The 18358-nt window shown below is 39.4% G+C and overlaps 1 protein-coding gene across 5 annotated transcripts in view; it reads right to left on the bottom strand.

Moving 5' to 3' along the window:
• The window catches only part of FAM13C (family with sequence similarity 13 member C), a 137016-nt gene that overhangs the window by 107446 nt on the left and 11212 nt on the right, over positions 1-18358 (bottom strand). For 3 of the 5 annotated variants that reach the window (XM_068982561.1, XM_068982564.1, XM_068982562.1), the window contains exon 3: positions 15645-15840. In XM_068982561.1, the coding sequence (XP_068838662.1) occupies positions 15645-15840 (196 nt within the window). Of the gene's footprint in view, positions 1-15644; positions 15841-18358 lie in introns of those variants that run through there. The other 2 variants (XM_068982563.1, XM_068982565.1) reach the window with 1 other exon arrangement.

Raw genomic sequence — 18358 nt, 5'->3', positions numbered from 1 at the left:
AAGTCATTAGTGCTGCTGGCCAGGATTTCATTCTTCCCCTGGGGACACACTGTCAGATTAGACTGCCTTGTCCTATGCTATAAAGTGTGGTTATAGGGGGATATATGACCAGCTCTGGCCAATTAGTAGAGAATATTGTGTGTGGCTTCAGGCCTAAATCTCCTAATTGGTTCAAAATCCTCTAGAGCTCTCTTCTCTCTCTAATTCAAAACCAGCACATTCAAGATTGTCACTGTTTGTTTATAGTCCTTAATCGACCTCCATGAACACACTTCCTGGTAACTAATGATGGATATAAAACATGTGTAAGAGATGCACTTCTGTTGGTTTAAACTTCTAAGGTTTGGGATTATTTGTTATTGCAGCAGAGCCCAGCATAGCTTCACTCAGGAGATATGCAATTATTGAAGTTTTAGTATATATCCAGCCAAATGAGTCTAAGAAACATTCTCTTTAGAGCCCTAAAACTTGCTGAACAGTTAAGGTTAAATCTTTATCACTTTTAATTCTCAACAAACTCTTATGATAACTACAAATTATTGTCTCTGCTTTATTGATGGAAAAATAAACAAATGACCTAGTAAGTAGATGTTTAAAGTCAAACAGAAAGTAAATGACTGAGAAGGCATTTGAACCCATATCCATTAGGAACTACAGGCCATGCTTTCTACCACCTCACTATACTGCCATTCAATTATTTAGCTCTGCAAGTTAGTAAAGGAAAATTCTCCATAGCAGAGGGAGCAAGGCTTGGAACCCCATGGAGGGCGTCCCGTGGATGCTTTTCTCCCCTTTCTATATGTTGATAGGCCTTGACTATGGGCTGAAAATATAGGGCTACACGTATAATGTCAGAGACCATCTTTGGAACTACATAGGGAAATTAGAGATTCTTTAAACCAGAATTTATTTATCTAAGCAAAGGATGCAGAAGAAGAAGATAAACAGACTTAAGAACCATCCTATGTAGCAGCCACCTGTACATCTGCTAAACAGTGTAGGTAGCATGTAAGTAGAGACCAGTCCTTGCCATCCCCCATTGCTATATTCAGAAGAATCAATACCATCAATACCATCTTGTTCATGTTTTTTTAAGGGAAATTCTTCTGTAACTTCCATCATAGGTGGAACGTCAATTAGATAATGGACTACACCGTCCATGGAATTTTCCAGGCCAGAATACTGGAGTGGGTAGCCTTTTCCTTCTCCAGGGGATCTTCCCAACCCAGGGATTAAACCCAGGTCTCCCGCATTGCAGGTGGATTCTTCACCAGCTGAGCCACAAGGGAAGCCCAAGAATACTGGAGTGGGTAGCCTATCCCTTCTCCAGGGGATCTTCCCGACCCAGGAATCGAACCGGGGTCTCCTGCATTGCAGACGGATTCTTTACCAACTGAGCTATCAGGGAGGCCCATTTAAGCTCTGTAACTTCCATCATAGGTGGAATATTAATTAGATAATGTGGCCTTGGGCACTACAATGCTAACATTTCAAATGCCCCATTGTCTCAAACCAGTTATATGAACACAGACTCCCTCTTAGTGACAATTTTTTTAACTTCTGAGATTCAGTATCCAGGCAAACAAGGCACATTACCTAATTTTAAGATTCCTTCATGTTAGTATTAAGCTGAATTATATTTCCTTATTTGGAAAAAAGGAATAAAGTTTATATTACAGACATTCGGATTCCTTCCTAAAAATATCTTTCTTCATCAGCTTAATTACTAATAACAGGCTGGCTGCTATTTCAAGAGGAGTATCAGAATCAGATACACCATGAGAAACAAGTAAATCCAAACACTGACTCAAATGACCTCACTTTCAAGGACCCTGAATTTCTCTACACTGTATCCTCCATGAATCTCAACCATTTTACTCTTGGAGGAGTGATGGCGAACCTGGAAAAAAAATCCAGAGGACCATATTTCATCCAGGCCAGTAACAAGTCTTCCTCCAAATCCATACCTCAACAGGAACTGAAGTAAAACCTTTACACTGGAGCTGCAAAACCAGTCAAGAGAAATAATGCATCACAAACTAACATGTCAAAACAATTATCTAACTAAGACCAATTGTTAGAATCATAGTGAATTCACACTTTTGACAGTGCAAAAAAGCAAGCCTTCAAAGGCATACTCAGAACTTAAAAGTCTTCCTTTTACTGAAAAATAAGTGAAATTCTACCAAAATTCATTTTAGCTTTCCAGGGCTCTCAATTTCAAAGTCAATCAGTTGTACAGGTTTTCTTGCTTTTATCATTTGCACTAGCTCAGTGGTTCAGTAATATATTAAGAACAACGTACATAATGTAGATTTATAATTGGAAATAGAACTTTCCTTCTTTTTCGGGTTAAAAAAAATTATTCAGAATTAACTATTGTCTTTCTGTTAATTCAGAGTCTAACACAGAAAGAATAAGGGCTATACTCTCCCAAAACAGAAATGTAATAAATACTTCAAAGTTAAGCTATTCTGCCTTAAAATCTTTTTTTTTTTTTGGAGGGGGGCTTCCTTTCTACAGAAAGATAAAAATGTAGTTTTCACAATCAGATCTGGATCCTTTTCCAGCCTAATAACACATCAACTAGAGATAAGTGGAAGAAATCTAATACTGATGTGTACCAGACCCAACAGCTCATTTCCCCAAGGAAGCGGATTAGCAGCATGATCACAGCACACAGCTCACTGCAGAAAACTATAGCCTCCTACTTTTTGTCTTCTGCTAAAACAGCCATCAGAGGGAGGACAGAAGGATTGTGCATAGTCTGGACCCAGCTGGAAGGAAGTGAAGATGGTTAGACCTGATCTACCAACGCCAACTCTAAATGCCCTTTGCACCCTTATGAGGTCCAATACAAGAAGTTGGTTCTGTTAGTCAAATCTAATCATCCCCAAATCAGGCTACTAGTGATTAGGACTACAGCAATACAGAATTGATTTTAATTTCTCACAATGCATTACAACATATAAAATCTATTGTCTTTTAAAAACCAGGATAAGCTCATTTTATTTTTTTGGAATAATGATAAAATGCATTTACTTGTTTTTGTTTGCCTGTTTTTCCTTTCCACCATGCCGCATGGTTTCATGTGGTTTGGGGGATCTTAGTTCCCCAACCAGGGACTGAACCCAGGCCCTGGGAGTGAAAACACTGAGTCCTAACCACTGTACCACCAAGGAATTCCCTAATTTTTGCTTTTTCCTGGAGTATCATTGATTTACAACGTTGTGTTAGTTTCAGGTGTACAGCAAAGTGATTCAGTTTTATATACATATATATACATACATATACATATATATATATATATATACACACACATATATCTGTTCTTTCACAGATTCTGTTTCCATTTAGGTTATTACAGAATACTGAGTAGAGTTCCCTATGCTATAAAGTATGTCTTTGCTGATTTTCTATTTTATATATAGTGTGCATATGTTAATTCTAAACTCCTAATTAGGAGATGTTAATTTAATAAGTAGAGGAAAGTCAACAAATAAGGATTTTTAATTAAACAGTAGGTTTCTACATTTTTTCCTGGGTAGTCAGGAAAGTGTGAATATGAAAAATTAATATGAGACAAATGGTTGTAGAAAATGATACAAATTGTACTAAAAACAGGAAAGACTGATCTAGATGGCTGATCACACAAGAAGTAGAAAGTATGTGTGCTGGTGGGGAAAGGGGTCATCTTATAGTCAATTTCAAGGTTTACCAAGATAAAGAATTACCAAAATATTCTAAAGGAAAGAGATAAAAGAAACCTCCAGAATTCATTGTTAATCATGAGACGAGGCACACATACTTTTTACTGAAATATAACTGATATAACATTATAACAATGAATTGAGATATGTGTATTTTACAAAATGATAACCAAAATAAGTCAACATTCCTCACCACACATAGCTACCAATTTTTTTCTCTTGTGATGAGAATTTTTAAGAACTCTGCTCTTAGCAGCTTTCAAATCTACAACACAGTGCTATTAACTAGTCACCTCGCTGTACATGACATTCCCAGGACTTCTATCTAGAAATCTGTTTCAAAGTCAAATTTGACTTTGACCACCTTCACCCTCTTCACCCACTTGTCACTTTTTGTATACTTTCTCACAATATATTACAATATATATACTGTATTGCCTTCAATTAGTTCTCCTTCCTAGAAAGGGTGATTGCTATTTAATATGACATTCCACAGGATAGCAAACTAACTTGATTCTACTCTGATGAAGAGTTTCTGCTTAGCACAGACTCTTAAGTTCTGTTTTAACTTCAAGTTCACCATATCAATAAAGTCTAATATCAGCATCAGTAAAACTTGACCCTTCAGGAGACATGTCATCAAACAGTCTTTCTCAAGCCATTCTTTCACAAAGCCCTCTGTCTAAGAAAGACAAGCATTCTCTAATAACAAGCAATGTTGAGCATCTTTTCATCAGCCTATTAGCTATCTGTATGACTTCTCTGGATAAATGTCTATTGAGGTCTTCTGCCCAGTCTCAATTAGGGTTAGGGTTAAGGTTAGGGTTAGGGTTTTTGATCAAGTTGTTTTTTGATACTGAGTTGCATGAGTACTTTATATATTTTCAAAATTAATCCTTCGTTGGTCGCATCATTTCCAATATTTTCTCCCAGTCCGTAGGCTGTCTCTCTGTTTTGTTTATGGTTTCCTTTGTTGTGCAAAAGCTTTTAAGTTTGATTAGGTCCCATTTATTTTTCCTTTTATTTCTATTGTCTTGGGAGACTGATCTAAGAAAACACTGCTACAATTTACATCAAAACATATTTTGCCTATGTTCCCTTCTAGGAGTTTAATGGTGTCATGTCTTATATTTAAACCTTTAAGTCAGTTTGACTTTATTTTTGTATATGGTGTGAGGGAGTGTTCCAACTTCACTGATTTACAGGCAGCTGTCTAGCTTTCCCAGCACCACTTGCCAAACAGTCTTTTCTCTATTGTATATTCTTGCCTCCTTTGTCAAAGATCAATTAACCATAGGGAAGTGGGTTTATTTATGGGCTCTCTATTCTCATCCATATGTCTGGTTTTGTGCCAATACCGCCCCATTTTGATTAGTGTTGGGGGATTCCCTGGTAGCTCAGCTGGTAAAGAATCTGCCTGTAATGCAGGGGACCTTGGTTTGATTCCTGGGTAGGGAAGATCTGCTGGAGAAGGGATAGGCTACCCACTCCAGTACTCTTGGGCTTCCCTTGTGGCTCAGTTGGTGAAGAATCCACCTGCAATGCAGGAGACCTGAGTTCAATACCTGGATTGGGAAGATCCCCTGGAGAAGGGAATAGCTATCCACTCTGGTATTCTGGCCTGGAGAGTTCCATGGACTGTATAGTCCCATGGGGTTGCAAAGAGTTGGACATGACTGAGCAACTTTCACTTCACTCGATTACTGTAGCTTTGCAGTACTGTCTTAAGTCTGGAAGAGTTATGACTCTAGCTTTGTTCTCTTTTCTCAGGATTGCTTTGGCAATTCTGGGTCTTCTGTGGTTCCATAAAATCCTTAGGATTATTTGTTCTCATTCTGTGAAAAATGTTACTCAATTTGATAGGAATCACTTTCAATTTGTCAATTGCTTTGGGGAGTAAGTCCATTTTAACAATATTAATTTTTCTAATCTTAGAGCATGGGATATCTTTCCATCTTTCTATTTCCATCTTTGATTTTCTATATGAATGTTTTATAGTTTTCAGTGTCTAAGTCTTTCACCTCCTTGGTTAGACTTATTCCAAAGAATTTTTAATGTGGTTTTAAATGATTTTTTTTTACTTTTGCATATTTCATTGTTAGTGTAAAGAAATGCAACAGATTTGGGTATATGAATCTTGTATCCTGCTGTCTTGCTGAGTTCATTTATCAGTTCTAATAGTATTTGTGTGGCAATTTTAGGGTATTCTATACAGAATCCTGGGCTTCCCTGATGACTCAGTGGTAAAGAACCTGCCTGCCAATGCAGAAGACATGGGTTCAAACCCTGGGTTGGGAAGATCCCCTAGAGAAGGAAATGGCAACCCACTCTAGTATTCTTGCCTGGGAATTCCCAGAGACAGAGGAGCCTGGTGGGCTACAGTCCATGCGGCTGCAAAGAGTCAGACCTGACTTAGTGACTGAACATGCATGCGTATATAGAATATCATGTCATTTGCATATAATGATAATTTTACCTCTTCCCTTCCAACTTGGATAATTATATTTCTTTTTCTTGTCTGATTGCTGTGACTATTACTTCCACAACTACATTGAATAGAAGTGGTGAGACTGGACATCTTTGTCTTGTTCCATAATTCAGTGGGAAAGCTTTCAGCTTTTTTCACTTTTTAGTATTCTGTTGGCTATGGCTTTGTCACAAATGACTTTTATTATGCTGAGATACTAAATATCTTAATTTATTTGAGGACATTCTTGAATTGCCTTCCTGGTTCCTGACTTTTGCTGGATCAGCAAATACACCTAAAAGCCCTTCTCTTTTAAATCATTCACAGTGAATGCCAAACCGGAGTCACATTCAGACATACACACAAAACGTCAAATTCTGATACTCCAGAAATTAAAGGAAAGTTCCTAAGTTAGACTGAAATTGACCCTCTATAAGTGGAATTTCTGATTCCGACTTTGAGGTTGATCAGAAATGTAACAATGAGCAAAATTTTCAATGGTTATCTGACCTTTCCTCCTCTGCCCATACCCTCATTCCCAACATAATTAGAATCAGACTTAAGATCCACTTTGGGGTCCTAAATACAAACATTATGACAAGAGAACCCATAATGGCAACAGCTAAACCTTCAGCTTCAAAGAGGGTTGCTTCTAAGTTATGAAAGTTGTATCCAACAGTTCTTCACAGGTACTTTTGGGGAATTATGCTCTCATAACAGACCATTTAGAACTGTGCTTTGATGTCAACAAGTATCAAGCAGGATGTGTAGCATAAGCTCAAATTCCCCAAATAAACGCCAGCTTTACGAACAGAACTACTCTCTCTACCACAGTGGATTCTAAATGCAGTTGATGGGTCATTTACCCTTTGATCAAAACTCTTATGAAATGCATAGCTCTATCAAACTCTTGTATATTTGCTCCAATCCTGTGGAGCTTCACCTGACAATATTAGATAGCAATACTCTTAATGTTATCAGTGACAATTGTGACTAGGAGGTGGGAGGGGGATTCAGGATTGGGAACTCATGTACACCCATGGCGGATTCATGTCAATGTATGGCAAAACCAATACAGTATTGTAAAGTAAAATAAAGTAAAAATAAAAATTTAAAAAATAACAATAATAAAACATAGACTTGACCACAGTCATTTCTTTAATTCAGCAACATCATGGCCAGTGGTTTTCAATCAGGGATGTACAACAGACTTGTCTGTGGAGTTTAATAATAATGCAGATGTCTAACATCCACACCAGACTTCATGAATTTTTTACTTGATATTCTTGACATCTTCTAATAGTATTATTATGCTATATTTCAAGGTAAGTATCCTATTCCTCCATTTTTGTAAAACCAGAAGCAAACTCTGACTTCTTTTTTTAAAAAATAGCTTTATTTATTATATTTTGAAACATGCTAACTTAAGGGGAATGATTTTATTACCTTGCTTTCCATGTCACATTATGCATCACATTTATTGTGAACTGTCATCAGACTTTTCACTTTTGAAAATTACTAGCAGTAAATTAACCAAAATCACTTTCAGTGTCTATCAACTACAGCTGTTTGTTTTCCTCAGGTATTTGCCTGAAAGTTCTATTATCAGGTTCAGGCCAGGGTTTGTGTCTTCAGCAAAGAATACTCTCAAGAGTCCCATGGCAAAAGCCCAGATATTTTACATAATTGACATTTCAAAGAACAGACTCTTGGATATAGGTGTTTAATGACACCAGTGGGCTGAGTCAGAATTTTAGGCCAGAAGCAGACAATTTCATGCTACTGCTAACCCAGGATCAAGTGGAACAAGAATTTAATTAGAGTCCATACTAAATGGACTGAAAAGTGAAATTTTACAATATTGCTTTACTGTTGTTATTGTTGTTGTCATTGTTTTAAGGAGTTTGGGAATAGGCTATTTATTTATTTATTTATTTGGCCACACTTGTAGGGATGTGGGATCTTAGTTCCCCAACCAGAGATCATACCTGTGACACCTGCATTGGAAACACAGAGTCTTAACCACTGGTCTGCTAGGGAAGTCCCCTGAAATATTGTTGTTTAAATGGTCTATCTTCTGGATCTATAAGAAAGCCCCTTCTCTTTATGCTTCAACTACTTTTTTCTGATACAATTTAGAAGATTCTTGTGTGAATTTTATTGTGCCTATCTTTGCATAAAATGTTCCCTTGGTATCTCTAATCTTCTTGAACATATCTCTAGTCTTTCTCATTTTATTGTTTCCCTCTGTTTCTTTGCATTGATCACTGAGAAAGGCTTTCTTATCTCTCCTTGCTATTCTTTGGAACTCTGCATTCCGATGGGTATATTCTTTCCTTTTCTCCTTTGCCCTTCACTTTTCTTTCCTCAGCTATTTGTAAGGCCTCCTCAGACAACCATTTTGCAATTTTGTATTTCTTTTCCTTGCAGATGGTCTTGATCACTGCCTCCTGTACAATGTCACGAACTTCCGTCCATAGTTGCCAGGCACTCTGTCTATCTGATCTAATCCCTTGAATCTATTTGCCACTTCCACTGTATAATCTTAACGGATTTGATTTAGGTCATACCTGAATGGTCTAGTGGTTTTCCCTGCTTTCTTCAATTTAAGTCTGAATTTGGCAATAAGGAGTTCATGATCCTAGCCAGAGTCAGCTCCTGGTCTTGTTTTGCTGATTGTATAGAACGTCTCCATCTTTGGCTGCAAAGAATATAATCAATCTGATTTCGGTATTGACCATCTGGTCATGTTCATGTGTACAGCAGTCTCTTGTGCTGCTGGAAGAGAGTGTTTGCTATCATCAGTGTGTTCTCCTGGCAAAACTCTGTTAGCCTTTGCCTTGCTTCAATTTGGTACTCCAAGGCCAAACTTACCTGTTACTCCAGGTATTTCTTGACTTCCTACTTTTGCATTCTAGTCCCCTATGATGAAAAGGATGTCTTTTGGGGGTGTTAGTTCTAAAAGGTCTTGTAGGTCTTCACAGAACTGTTCAACTTCAGCTTTTTTAGCATTACGGGTTGGGGAATGGATTCGCATTACTGTGATATTGAATGGTTTACCTTGAAATCAGAGACCATTCTGTCATTTTTGAGATTGCATCTAAGTACTGCATTTCGAGCTCTTTTGTTGACTATGATGGTTACTCCATTTCTTCTAAGGGATTCTTGCCCACAGTAGTAAATATAATGGTCTTCTGAATTAAATTCATCCATTCCAGTCCAGTTTAGTTCGCTGATTCCTAAAATATTGATGTTCACTCCTGCCATTGCCTGTTTGACCACTTCCAGTTTACCCTGATTCATGGACATAACATTCCAGGTTCCTATGCAATATTGTTGTGTACAGCATCAGACTTTACTTCCATCACCAGTCACATCCACAACTGGGTGCTTTTTTTACTTTGGCTCCATCTCCTCATTCTTGCTGGAGTTATTTCTCTACTCTTCTCCAGTAGCATATTGGGCACCTACCAACCTGGGGAGTTCATCTTTCAGTATCCTATCCTTTTGCCTTTTCATTCTGTTCATGGGGTTCTCAAGGCAAGAATACTGAAGTGGTTTGCCATTCCCTTCTCCAGTGGACCATGTTTTGTCAGAACTCTCCACCATGACCAGTTGATCTTGGGTGACCCTACTCGGCATGGCTCATAGTTTCACTGAGTTAGACAAGGCTGTACTCCATGTGATCAGTTTGATTAGTTTTCTGTGATTGTGGTTTTCATTGTGTCTGCCCTCTGACAGATAAGGATAAGAAGCTTATGGAAGCTTCCTGATGGGGACACTGGGTCTTGTTCTGATAGGCAGGGCCGTGCTCAGTAAATCTTTAATTCAATTTTCTGTTGATGAGAAATGCTGGACTGGATGAAGCACAAGCTGGAATTAAGATTGCTGGGAAAAATATCAATAACTTCAGACATGCAGATGACACCACACTTAACGGCCGAAAGCAAAGAACTAAAGAGCCTCTTGAGGAAAGTGAAAGAGGAGAGTCAAAAAGTTGGCTTAAAACTCAATATTCAGAAAACTAAGATCATGGTGTCTGGTCCCATCACTTCATGGAAAATCGATGGAGAAACAATGAAAACAGTGAGAGACTTTATTTTCTTTTTGGGGTGGGGGGCACTCCAAAATCACTGCAGATGGTGACTGCAGCCATGAAATTAAAAGAAGTTTGCTCCTTGAAAGCAAAGCTATGACCAACCTAAACAGCATATTAAAAAGCAGAGACATTAGTTTGCCAACAAAGGTCTATATAGTCAAAGCTACAGTTTTTCCAGTCGTCATGTATGGATGTGAGAGTTGGACCATAAAAAAAGCCTAGTGCCGAAGAATTGATGTTTTGAACTGTGGTGTTGGAGAAGATTCTTGGGAGTCCCTTGGACTGCAAGGAATTCCAACCAGTCAATCCTAAAGGAAATCAGTCCTGAATATTCATTGGAAAGACTAATGCTGAAGCTGAAACTCCAATACTCTGGCCACCTGATGCGAAGAGGTGACTCATTGGAAAAGACTCTGATGCTGGGAAAGATTGAAGGCAGGAGGATAATGGGACAACAGAGATAGAGATGGTTGGATGGCATTACTGACTCGATGGACATGAGTTTGAGCAAGCTCTGGGAGTTGGTGATAGACAGGGAAGCCTGGTGTGCTGCAATCCACGGGGTCGCAAAGAATGGGACACGACTGTGTGACTGAACTGAACTGAACTGTATGAACTGTTTTCGATTATTTTCTGTATTCTTTTTTTTTTTTTTAACTTTTTATTTTTACTTCATTTTACTTTATAATACTGTATTGGTTTTGCCATACATTGACATGAATCCACCACGGGTGTGCTCTGGCATTTCAGGCCACAGTGACTGGGGAAAGACTTTCTCTCCCAGGGCTTACCAATTCTTAGGTAGAGCAAGCATAACAAGTGAGTTGCCCTGGAGCATGCCTTTCATATTCAAACTGACCATCCAGAGTTCATACTCTCAACTACCTCTTCTATCTGCTTCATGTGTTCCAGGAAGTAATATTCCTCTGTCCTAAGTATCCCAGGGCCCGGTACCAGACCACTAGAAAGAATTCCTATACCTCGGAGTCCACTGAAATCATCCAAATCAGCCAGTTTCAAGATTGCTTACACTGCCTTGCCTTGTTTTTCCAATAAAAACAATAATAAAGTCTCCTGCCCAAGCTGTCCCCTTGCACCGTCTTCCTCTTGACCAATTTTGGTGCTTTCCTACATGGCTTGGCATGACACAACATGCCTGTCTCCTTAAGAACTACGAATAGGAACCTTTCCAAATGGCAGTCATGGTCTGTTCTATAGGCTTCCTTATACCTGAACAATAATAAAATCTACATTTAAAAACCATTTTTATATAAGCTGAAATATTTTAAAATGATATTTGAGTCTTACTGACTCCCACAGTTCAGAAACTCATACCAAATGCCCTTAACTTTCAATGGCAAAAGGGTTATCTTATATATTCAATAATAATGTATTCCTTTTTACCAGAATATAATTGGAGAAATCTACTACCTAAATAACATCTTGCCTAGAATGTCATATTGAGAATGATGCTCCTTGGATCAGGTAGGAACTGAAGTGGCTTTATTATGGAGTCAATACCTACGAACAGCTCTTGGGATAACTGCCCTGCTATCTAGTTTACAGGATCCAGCCTTATAGGTGGTTAAGGACCATCATTTCCTGGCAGCCCAGGAACCTAGTTACTTTGGGGGCTTCAATAAAAGAAGAACTTACACAAATGCCTAAGTACTGCAAATGAAATACAGTGGCAAGAATTTGTTGAACTTGATTTCCTTGCCTTAGGAATGCACATAATAGAGGCATTAAAAGTCCAATCTGAGATTCCTTATAAAAACCTCCAAAGAGAAGTTAATTTTGTAATTATTCAAAACTATGTCTCTAGATTTTGCAAAGTAAGTAAGAAAACCTAAGTGAGAGTGAAAGCGAAAGTGCAAGTCGCTCAGTTGTGTCTGCGTCTTTGCAACTCCATGGACTATAATACAGTCCATGGAATTCTCCAGGCCAGAATACTGGAGTGGGTAGCCTTTTCCTTCTCCAGGGGATCTTTCCAACCCAGGAATCGAACTCAGGTCTCCTGCATTGCAGGTGAATTCTTTACCAGCTGAGCCACAAGGGAAACCCAAGAGTACTGGAGTGGATAGCCTATTCCTTCTCCAGGGGATCTTCCCGACCCAGGAATCGAACCAGGGTCTCCTGCATTGCAGGTGGATTCTTTACCAACTAGAAAACCTATGTGGTAAATTAACACTTTTGCTACATATCAGTAAATAATAAAGCCATACCTAATGAGACTAGGCTTACCTTATGATCAAGGTTAATCTTTCTTTGATATTATGATCACAAGGAAGAAGGAGAGAGGGAAGAAGGGAGAGAATATACAGAAAAATTATAAAAGACTTTGAAATTTAGCAGATATTCTGGCCAGCTCATCCATCTGGATAATCTCTGCTTTTTTTTTTTTTGCCTATATCTAGGCTATTTTACAAGGTTACAAAGACAAAAATTAGCTTGTAGAAACCAATGGCAATGCAAATAATTTCTCTCCATAGAAACTGTAATTGTGATCACAAAAAAGCAGTTGATTATCACCCTATAGATATTGCAAGTTTTGCCAATTCTGTGTGCATCAAAAAATTTATCTCAGCAATCCTTGTCAGACTATAAATGTGCAATACTTTGCATTTTGTTTTTAAGTGGTTGTAAATATCTCATTAATTTCCTCATTAATTCATGATTTAAATGAAATTTTTGATACATCTCTATTTCATATCTGTGTAAGAGACATGATTATATCCTCTTTTGAAACATGACTTGTTATAACTGAATAAAGATATAATGTTATTTTATAGAAAAATATATATCTACCATTTTACAAAAAATTATTTATGTAATTGTATACATGAAATATGTGTGTATGTGTGCATGCTAAGTTGCTTTACTCATGTCTGTCTCTTCGCAACCCTATGGACTGTAGCCCGCCAGGCTTCTCTATCCATGGGATTCCCCAGGCAAGAATACTAGATTGGGTTGCTGTGCCCTCCTCCAGGGGATCTTCCCAATCCAGGGATTGACTCCCATCTCTTAAGTCTCTTGCATTGGCCCGCGGGTTCTTTACCATTAGCACCACCTGGGAAGCCCCACGTGTGTGTGTGTGTGTGTGTGTGTGTGTGTACAAACAGCTGTGAGTCATTCACTGAATAATACTGAGTGACTGAGTGCCAAAGATAGACAAGACAGACTGACTCACTGACCTCAAGGAGCCTAAGTCCTAGTGGACCTAACACTCACTCAAACAATGTTTGTCTAGCTTATGTGACCAACATCACAAAGCTTTCAGGCCGAGAGGAAAAACACACTGACAAAAATCTCTCCAAAGTAATCCTTTCTCAATAACTAATTATTGCTTAGGAGTATAATATATCACCAAAGGGAAAAAAATTCAGAGTGAAATAACAGGTTTTATATAAAAAGGGGGTAAGTAAATTGCTAGACTCATACTTGGAAGTTCTGGGTATCTCTTGTTAGAAACAGTGTGCTTTTATGAAAAAGAGTTTCCACTCAAGTTCTTCCAAATCTGACTCAAGAGGTTATGTAATCCCTCTAAACTTTTGTTTTTCCATTTGTACAAAAAGATAATAATAACCATTTCATGGGATTGTCGTAAACATGGTACATGCCTGGAACATAGTAAATGCTTAAATAGGTGTTAGCTGATTTTATTAATAATATTATTTATTGATGCTCAGTTCTTGATCAGTACTCAATCAATGTTAAATGTATCTCTCCAAAGTAAATGAGAAGAATGAAATCTGTTTCAAGATTCTCTAAAATATGGAAGACCTAAAATTATATTACTGAAGTTCTCTTAGTTATTAGGGGGAAAAACAATCTCATTGTATAACACAGAGATCTTAGGAATGAATTGGAAATTTTACCTGCAGTCCAGGATTCCAATGCTGTATTATCAGAGAAGACTACACAAGTCTCTCTTTCTCCTAGAATCTTCCTGCGCATGAGCAACAAACTTGGAGTGACTTGTGCCATTAGCACCTTATTACAAATGACGACTGGGTAAATTCTACCAGGCCAGACTATAGGATGACAAGAAAGAGGGCACTCAAGGAGATATGGCTGGTTACTCAAAGCCCACAGTGTTGAAGGTGATCCTTAGTAGGAGATTCAAGGTCGGAGGTTACCCAGAACCAGACTCGGCCAGCAGCCCTTTGAGCACCTGTGTCCTCCGCAGCACCACACTCCTAAACAAACAAGTGGCGGGTGTGCTCAGCAGGAGGCAGAGTCTCAAGTTCACCATAACTCCAGTGGTATTTCACACTTAACCTTGCCCTACAACCCAACTCAAATTCAGAAAATCACAACAGTTTCATGAATGCAGAGGGCATATCATCTCACTGCGAAATTGACTAAATAAGAGGTCACTACGCCATAAAGGAAGAGAGAGAAAAATCACAAGGCCAATAAGAAAATTACAAGATCAAATAAACTGCCCCGCCAAAGTTGTTCTAACAGAGATCACCTGGTGCCTATTTGCTAGGTAGGACTGGACTTCAAGTTATTATATAATTAACGTATTACACTGAGAGCCTCCCATATCATATTCAATGTCAATAGCTTTTTTAGTGTTAAAAAAAAAGGTCACATTAATGAATCACTTATGTCTCCAAAACTGCATTAGGTGCATTACAAGTACAATCTTAAGGCTGGGCCCATTAACCTCCCAGTAAGATTAAAATGGGTTATATTCATCTCTTTTTATAAAAGAGAATAAGTTATTTGAGGGGTTTTAAGAGTTTTAAAAATCATATTTTTTGCTACCTCCCTCTACAACTAGAAAAATTAACTAAATAAACAAATATGTAGATAAAATGAATTACTTGAATCAAGTTGGGCAGATGCTTCATTCATACATGTAAATATTTGCCGACCTCAAAGAAGCAGATTCTCCACACACATTAAAACAGGCACATACATTGCTTGAGTGTTTTTCCAAAGCCACTAAACTGCAGCCTAAGAAGAATGGCTCTAGATAACTCTGGGACTTTTGATCTGCTAAGAAGAGTCTCCAAGTTTGGGGCCATTTTTTCCTGTCCTGGGTAAGTGAAGATCACTGGAGATCCTCCTCCACTCTCCCCGGCAAAGACTGCAGCAGCTCCTCTCAATCAATGTCAAAGTCCAGCATTTAAGAGTAGCAGTTTGAAAGGGCGCTTAATGAGCAGACTGCCCAGCACAGAGCACTATTAATACCCCCGGAAGGGAAGCATGCATGCGTCCCAGTTCGCCGGTGCCCAGTGGCAAGTCAAGCTAATCACTGCCTACGAAAGAACGTGCTCAGTATTGACCGGAACCGTGCTCTCGCCAGAGACACACCCAGCTGGGCAAAGGCGCCCGAGAAGGTGGAGGCTGCTACCTGACTTTCTCCGTGGCTCCTCCCGTTCTCCGCCTTGAAGATGGACTTGGGTTTCCGCGACTTGAAGTTGCCCATGGTGGGGCGCAGCACGTCCAGCCGTGGGGGCTGCTCTGCATGCTGCGGCTCACTGGGCGGCGGCGCGGGCTCCTCTAGCGGAGGCCTGGCGTCGGGGTAATTTTCTTTATTGTCTTCATCTCTAGAATAGGAAAGACTCGGGATTAGAAAACCCCGAAGAGTCTAATAACCCGCCCTGGAAAAGAGGCTGGCGATATCCACTGCTGTTCATTTACTCCGCAAACTTTTAGTGTAGGCTGTTTCAGAGAGACTGAACTTCACTTTTTAGAACGTGCCACACTCCCTTCCAGTCTTTGCTAGTGGGTACATTTTCCATAGCTGCAGCTTTGTACATGCTATCGTATTTGCTTCCCTTTTTTCATTTCAATATGGTTTCACATATGTCATATTTTTCTTTCACAATAATAATGTGAGATATCCCGGTTAGCTATGATCATCCCAACTTTATAGATTAAGACTCTAAACCTCTCTGATTAAATAAGGTGCCAAACTGAAGGGCTAATTCACTCAGACCTGGAGTGGGCCCTCAGTCTCTCATACATGAGTCCTTGGCTCAAGGTGTTGATGTTTGCTCCTCACTGGCAAGTCTTCAATCATCTCCTTAGAACTTTCAGTTAAACTTTGAAAGTTTAACTAGAGGGGCTTCCCTGGCAGCCCAGTGGTTGAGAGTCCACCTTGCAGGGCAGGGGACACAGGTCTGATTTCTCGTCAGAGATCTAGGATCCCATATGTGGCAGAGCAACTAAGCTCTGAGCTGCAACTACTGAGCCCAGGTGATGGGGGCGCACACAGCACAACTAGTCTGTGTGCTACAGCTGAAGATCCCACATGCCACAACTAAGCCCTGATGCTGCCTGATTAATTAGCTCATTAAAGATAAATTATAAAAAAGTTTAACTAGAAGCTATTTTAATAAGACACATACAACCTCAATAGAACATAACACGAGGGCCAAATTTCACCCAACCAAGCCAACTATTTAAACAGCCCTTTCAATGCAAAGATCCCAGTGTCTTGGTCCTGTTGGTGTGGAATGGCTGGAGAAGACTGACTGGGCTGGCATTACCTGCACATACTCAGTTCTAGGAGAGCACTGTTCATGTTCACCCATCAGTCAAATTCAATACATCATCCCATCATTTCAATTTCCTCAAACACAGTGATGTAATAACACTCTTAGTCATTCGTCCCTCTTAAATCTAGATGTATTTTAGAATTTAGCAACTACCATAGCCAAAGGGAGCATTCCCCTTACATCAGCGGTCCCCAACCTTTTTGGCACCAGAGACCAGTTTCATGGAAAACCATTTTTCCATGGACAAGGTCAGGGGATGGCTCACGCAGTACTGTGAACAATGGAGGGCTAGGGAACTGAGCAGCAGATGAAGCTTCACGCTTGCTCACTCACCTCCTGCTGTGTGGCCTGGGTTCCTAACAGGCCAGGGACCCAGTCTGTGGCCCAGAGGTTTTGGGGACTCCTGCTTTATATGATCAATATCACTGTCCTGAACCCACTGGGCAGCCATTTGGTATAGGTCATGTGATTCTTAGGACTGGCCACTCCCCACTGGGGGTGTTTTCCCCTCTTGTTCACTGACCAGAAACAGCCATAAAAAGAGATTTTGGCAAGGTCAGCTAGGAAACACTTCCTCATGGAAGTGCTTCCTCATGGCTCAAGAATATGTTGAGCCAAGAGAAAAGACCAGCAAATGAAAGATTTCTATGCCCTCTGCTTGCTGCTGCTGCTGCTAAGTAGCTTCAGTTGCTTAGGATGTCTTTTTGCAAATAAAAGATTAAACTAATTAAAATGGTACCAGCAGAATGAGCTGTCCAGCTAGTCCCTGGGAGAAGAGCAAAGAAAACATGTGGGTGGGAGGTCTGGAGCATGGCCAGGGTGCATGCACTTGGGCAAGATGTGGAAATAAAATTAGGTGAAAGAGTGAAACTTAAGCCTCAGGACAAACATAGTATCTGGTAAAGGAAAATCCAACAGGTGAAATAATTCTTCATGTTAGTTCAGTTCAGTTGCTCAGTTGTGTCAGACTCCTTGCAACTCCTGCCAGTAACACTGGTTACTATTTTCCCTTAAGATCATTTACAGTTGAACAAAAAATTCTAAGTTAGTAATAGGTTTGGAAACCAGTATCAAAATATGAGTTTGAAATAAATGTCTCTAGTTCATTTGAAATACCTGTCTCTCCCTAGAGACAAATACTACTCATCCGTATACTCTATGTTCTTGGAAGAGCAACAAAAGAAGGAAGAGCAGCTTTTACCATAACCTAAATGTTTCTTAAAGAGATAGGAATACCAGACCACCTGACCTGCCTCCTGAGAAATCAGCATGCAGGTCAAGAAGCAACAGTTAGAATTGTATATGGGACAACAAACTGGTTCCAAATTGGGAAAGGAGCACATCAAGGCTATATATTGTCACGCTTCTTATTTAACTTATATGCAGAGTACATCACGAGAAATGCTGGGCTGGAGGAAGCACAAGCTGGAATCAGGATCACCAGGAGAAATATCAATAATCTCAGATATGCAGATGACACCACCCTTATGGCAGAAAGTGAAGAAAAACTAAAGAGCCTCTTGAGGAAAGTGAAAGAGGAGAATGAAAAAGTTGGCTTAAAACT

Source organism: Capricornis sumatraensis, chromosome 10 (assembly GCF_032405125.1).
Source record: "Capricornis sumatraensis isolate serow.1 chromosome 10, serow.2, whole genome shotgun sequence".
NCBI lineage: Eukaryota > Metazoa > Chordata > Mammalia > Artiodactyla > Bovidae > Capricornis > Capricornis sumatraensis.
Note: the sequence above shows the minus strand (reverse complement) of the source record. Positions and strands in the feature narration are given on the sequence as shown.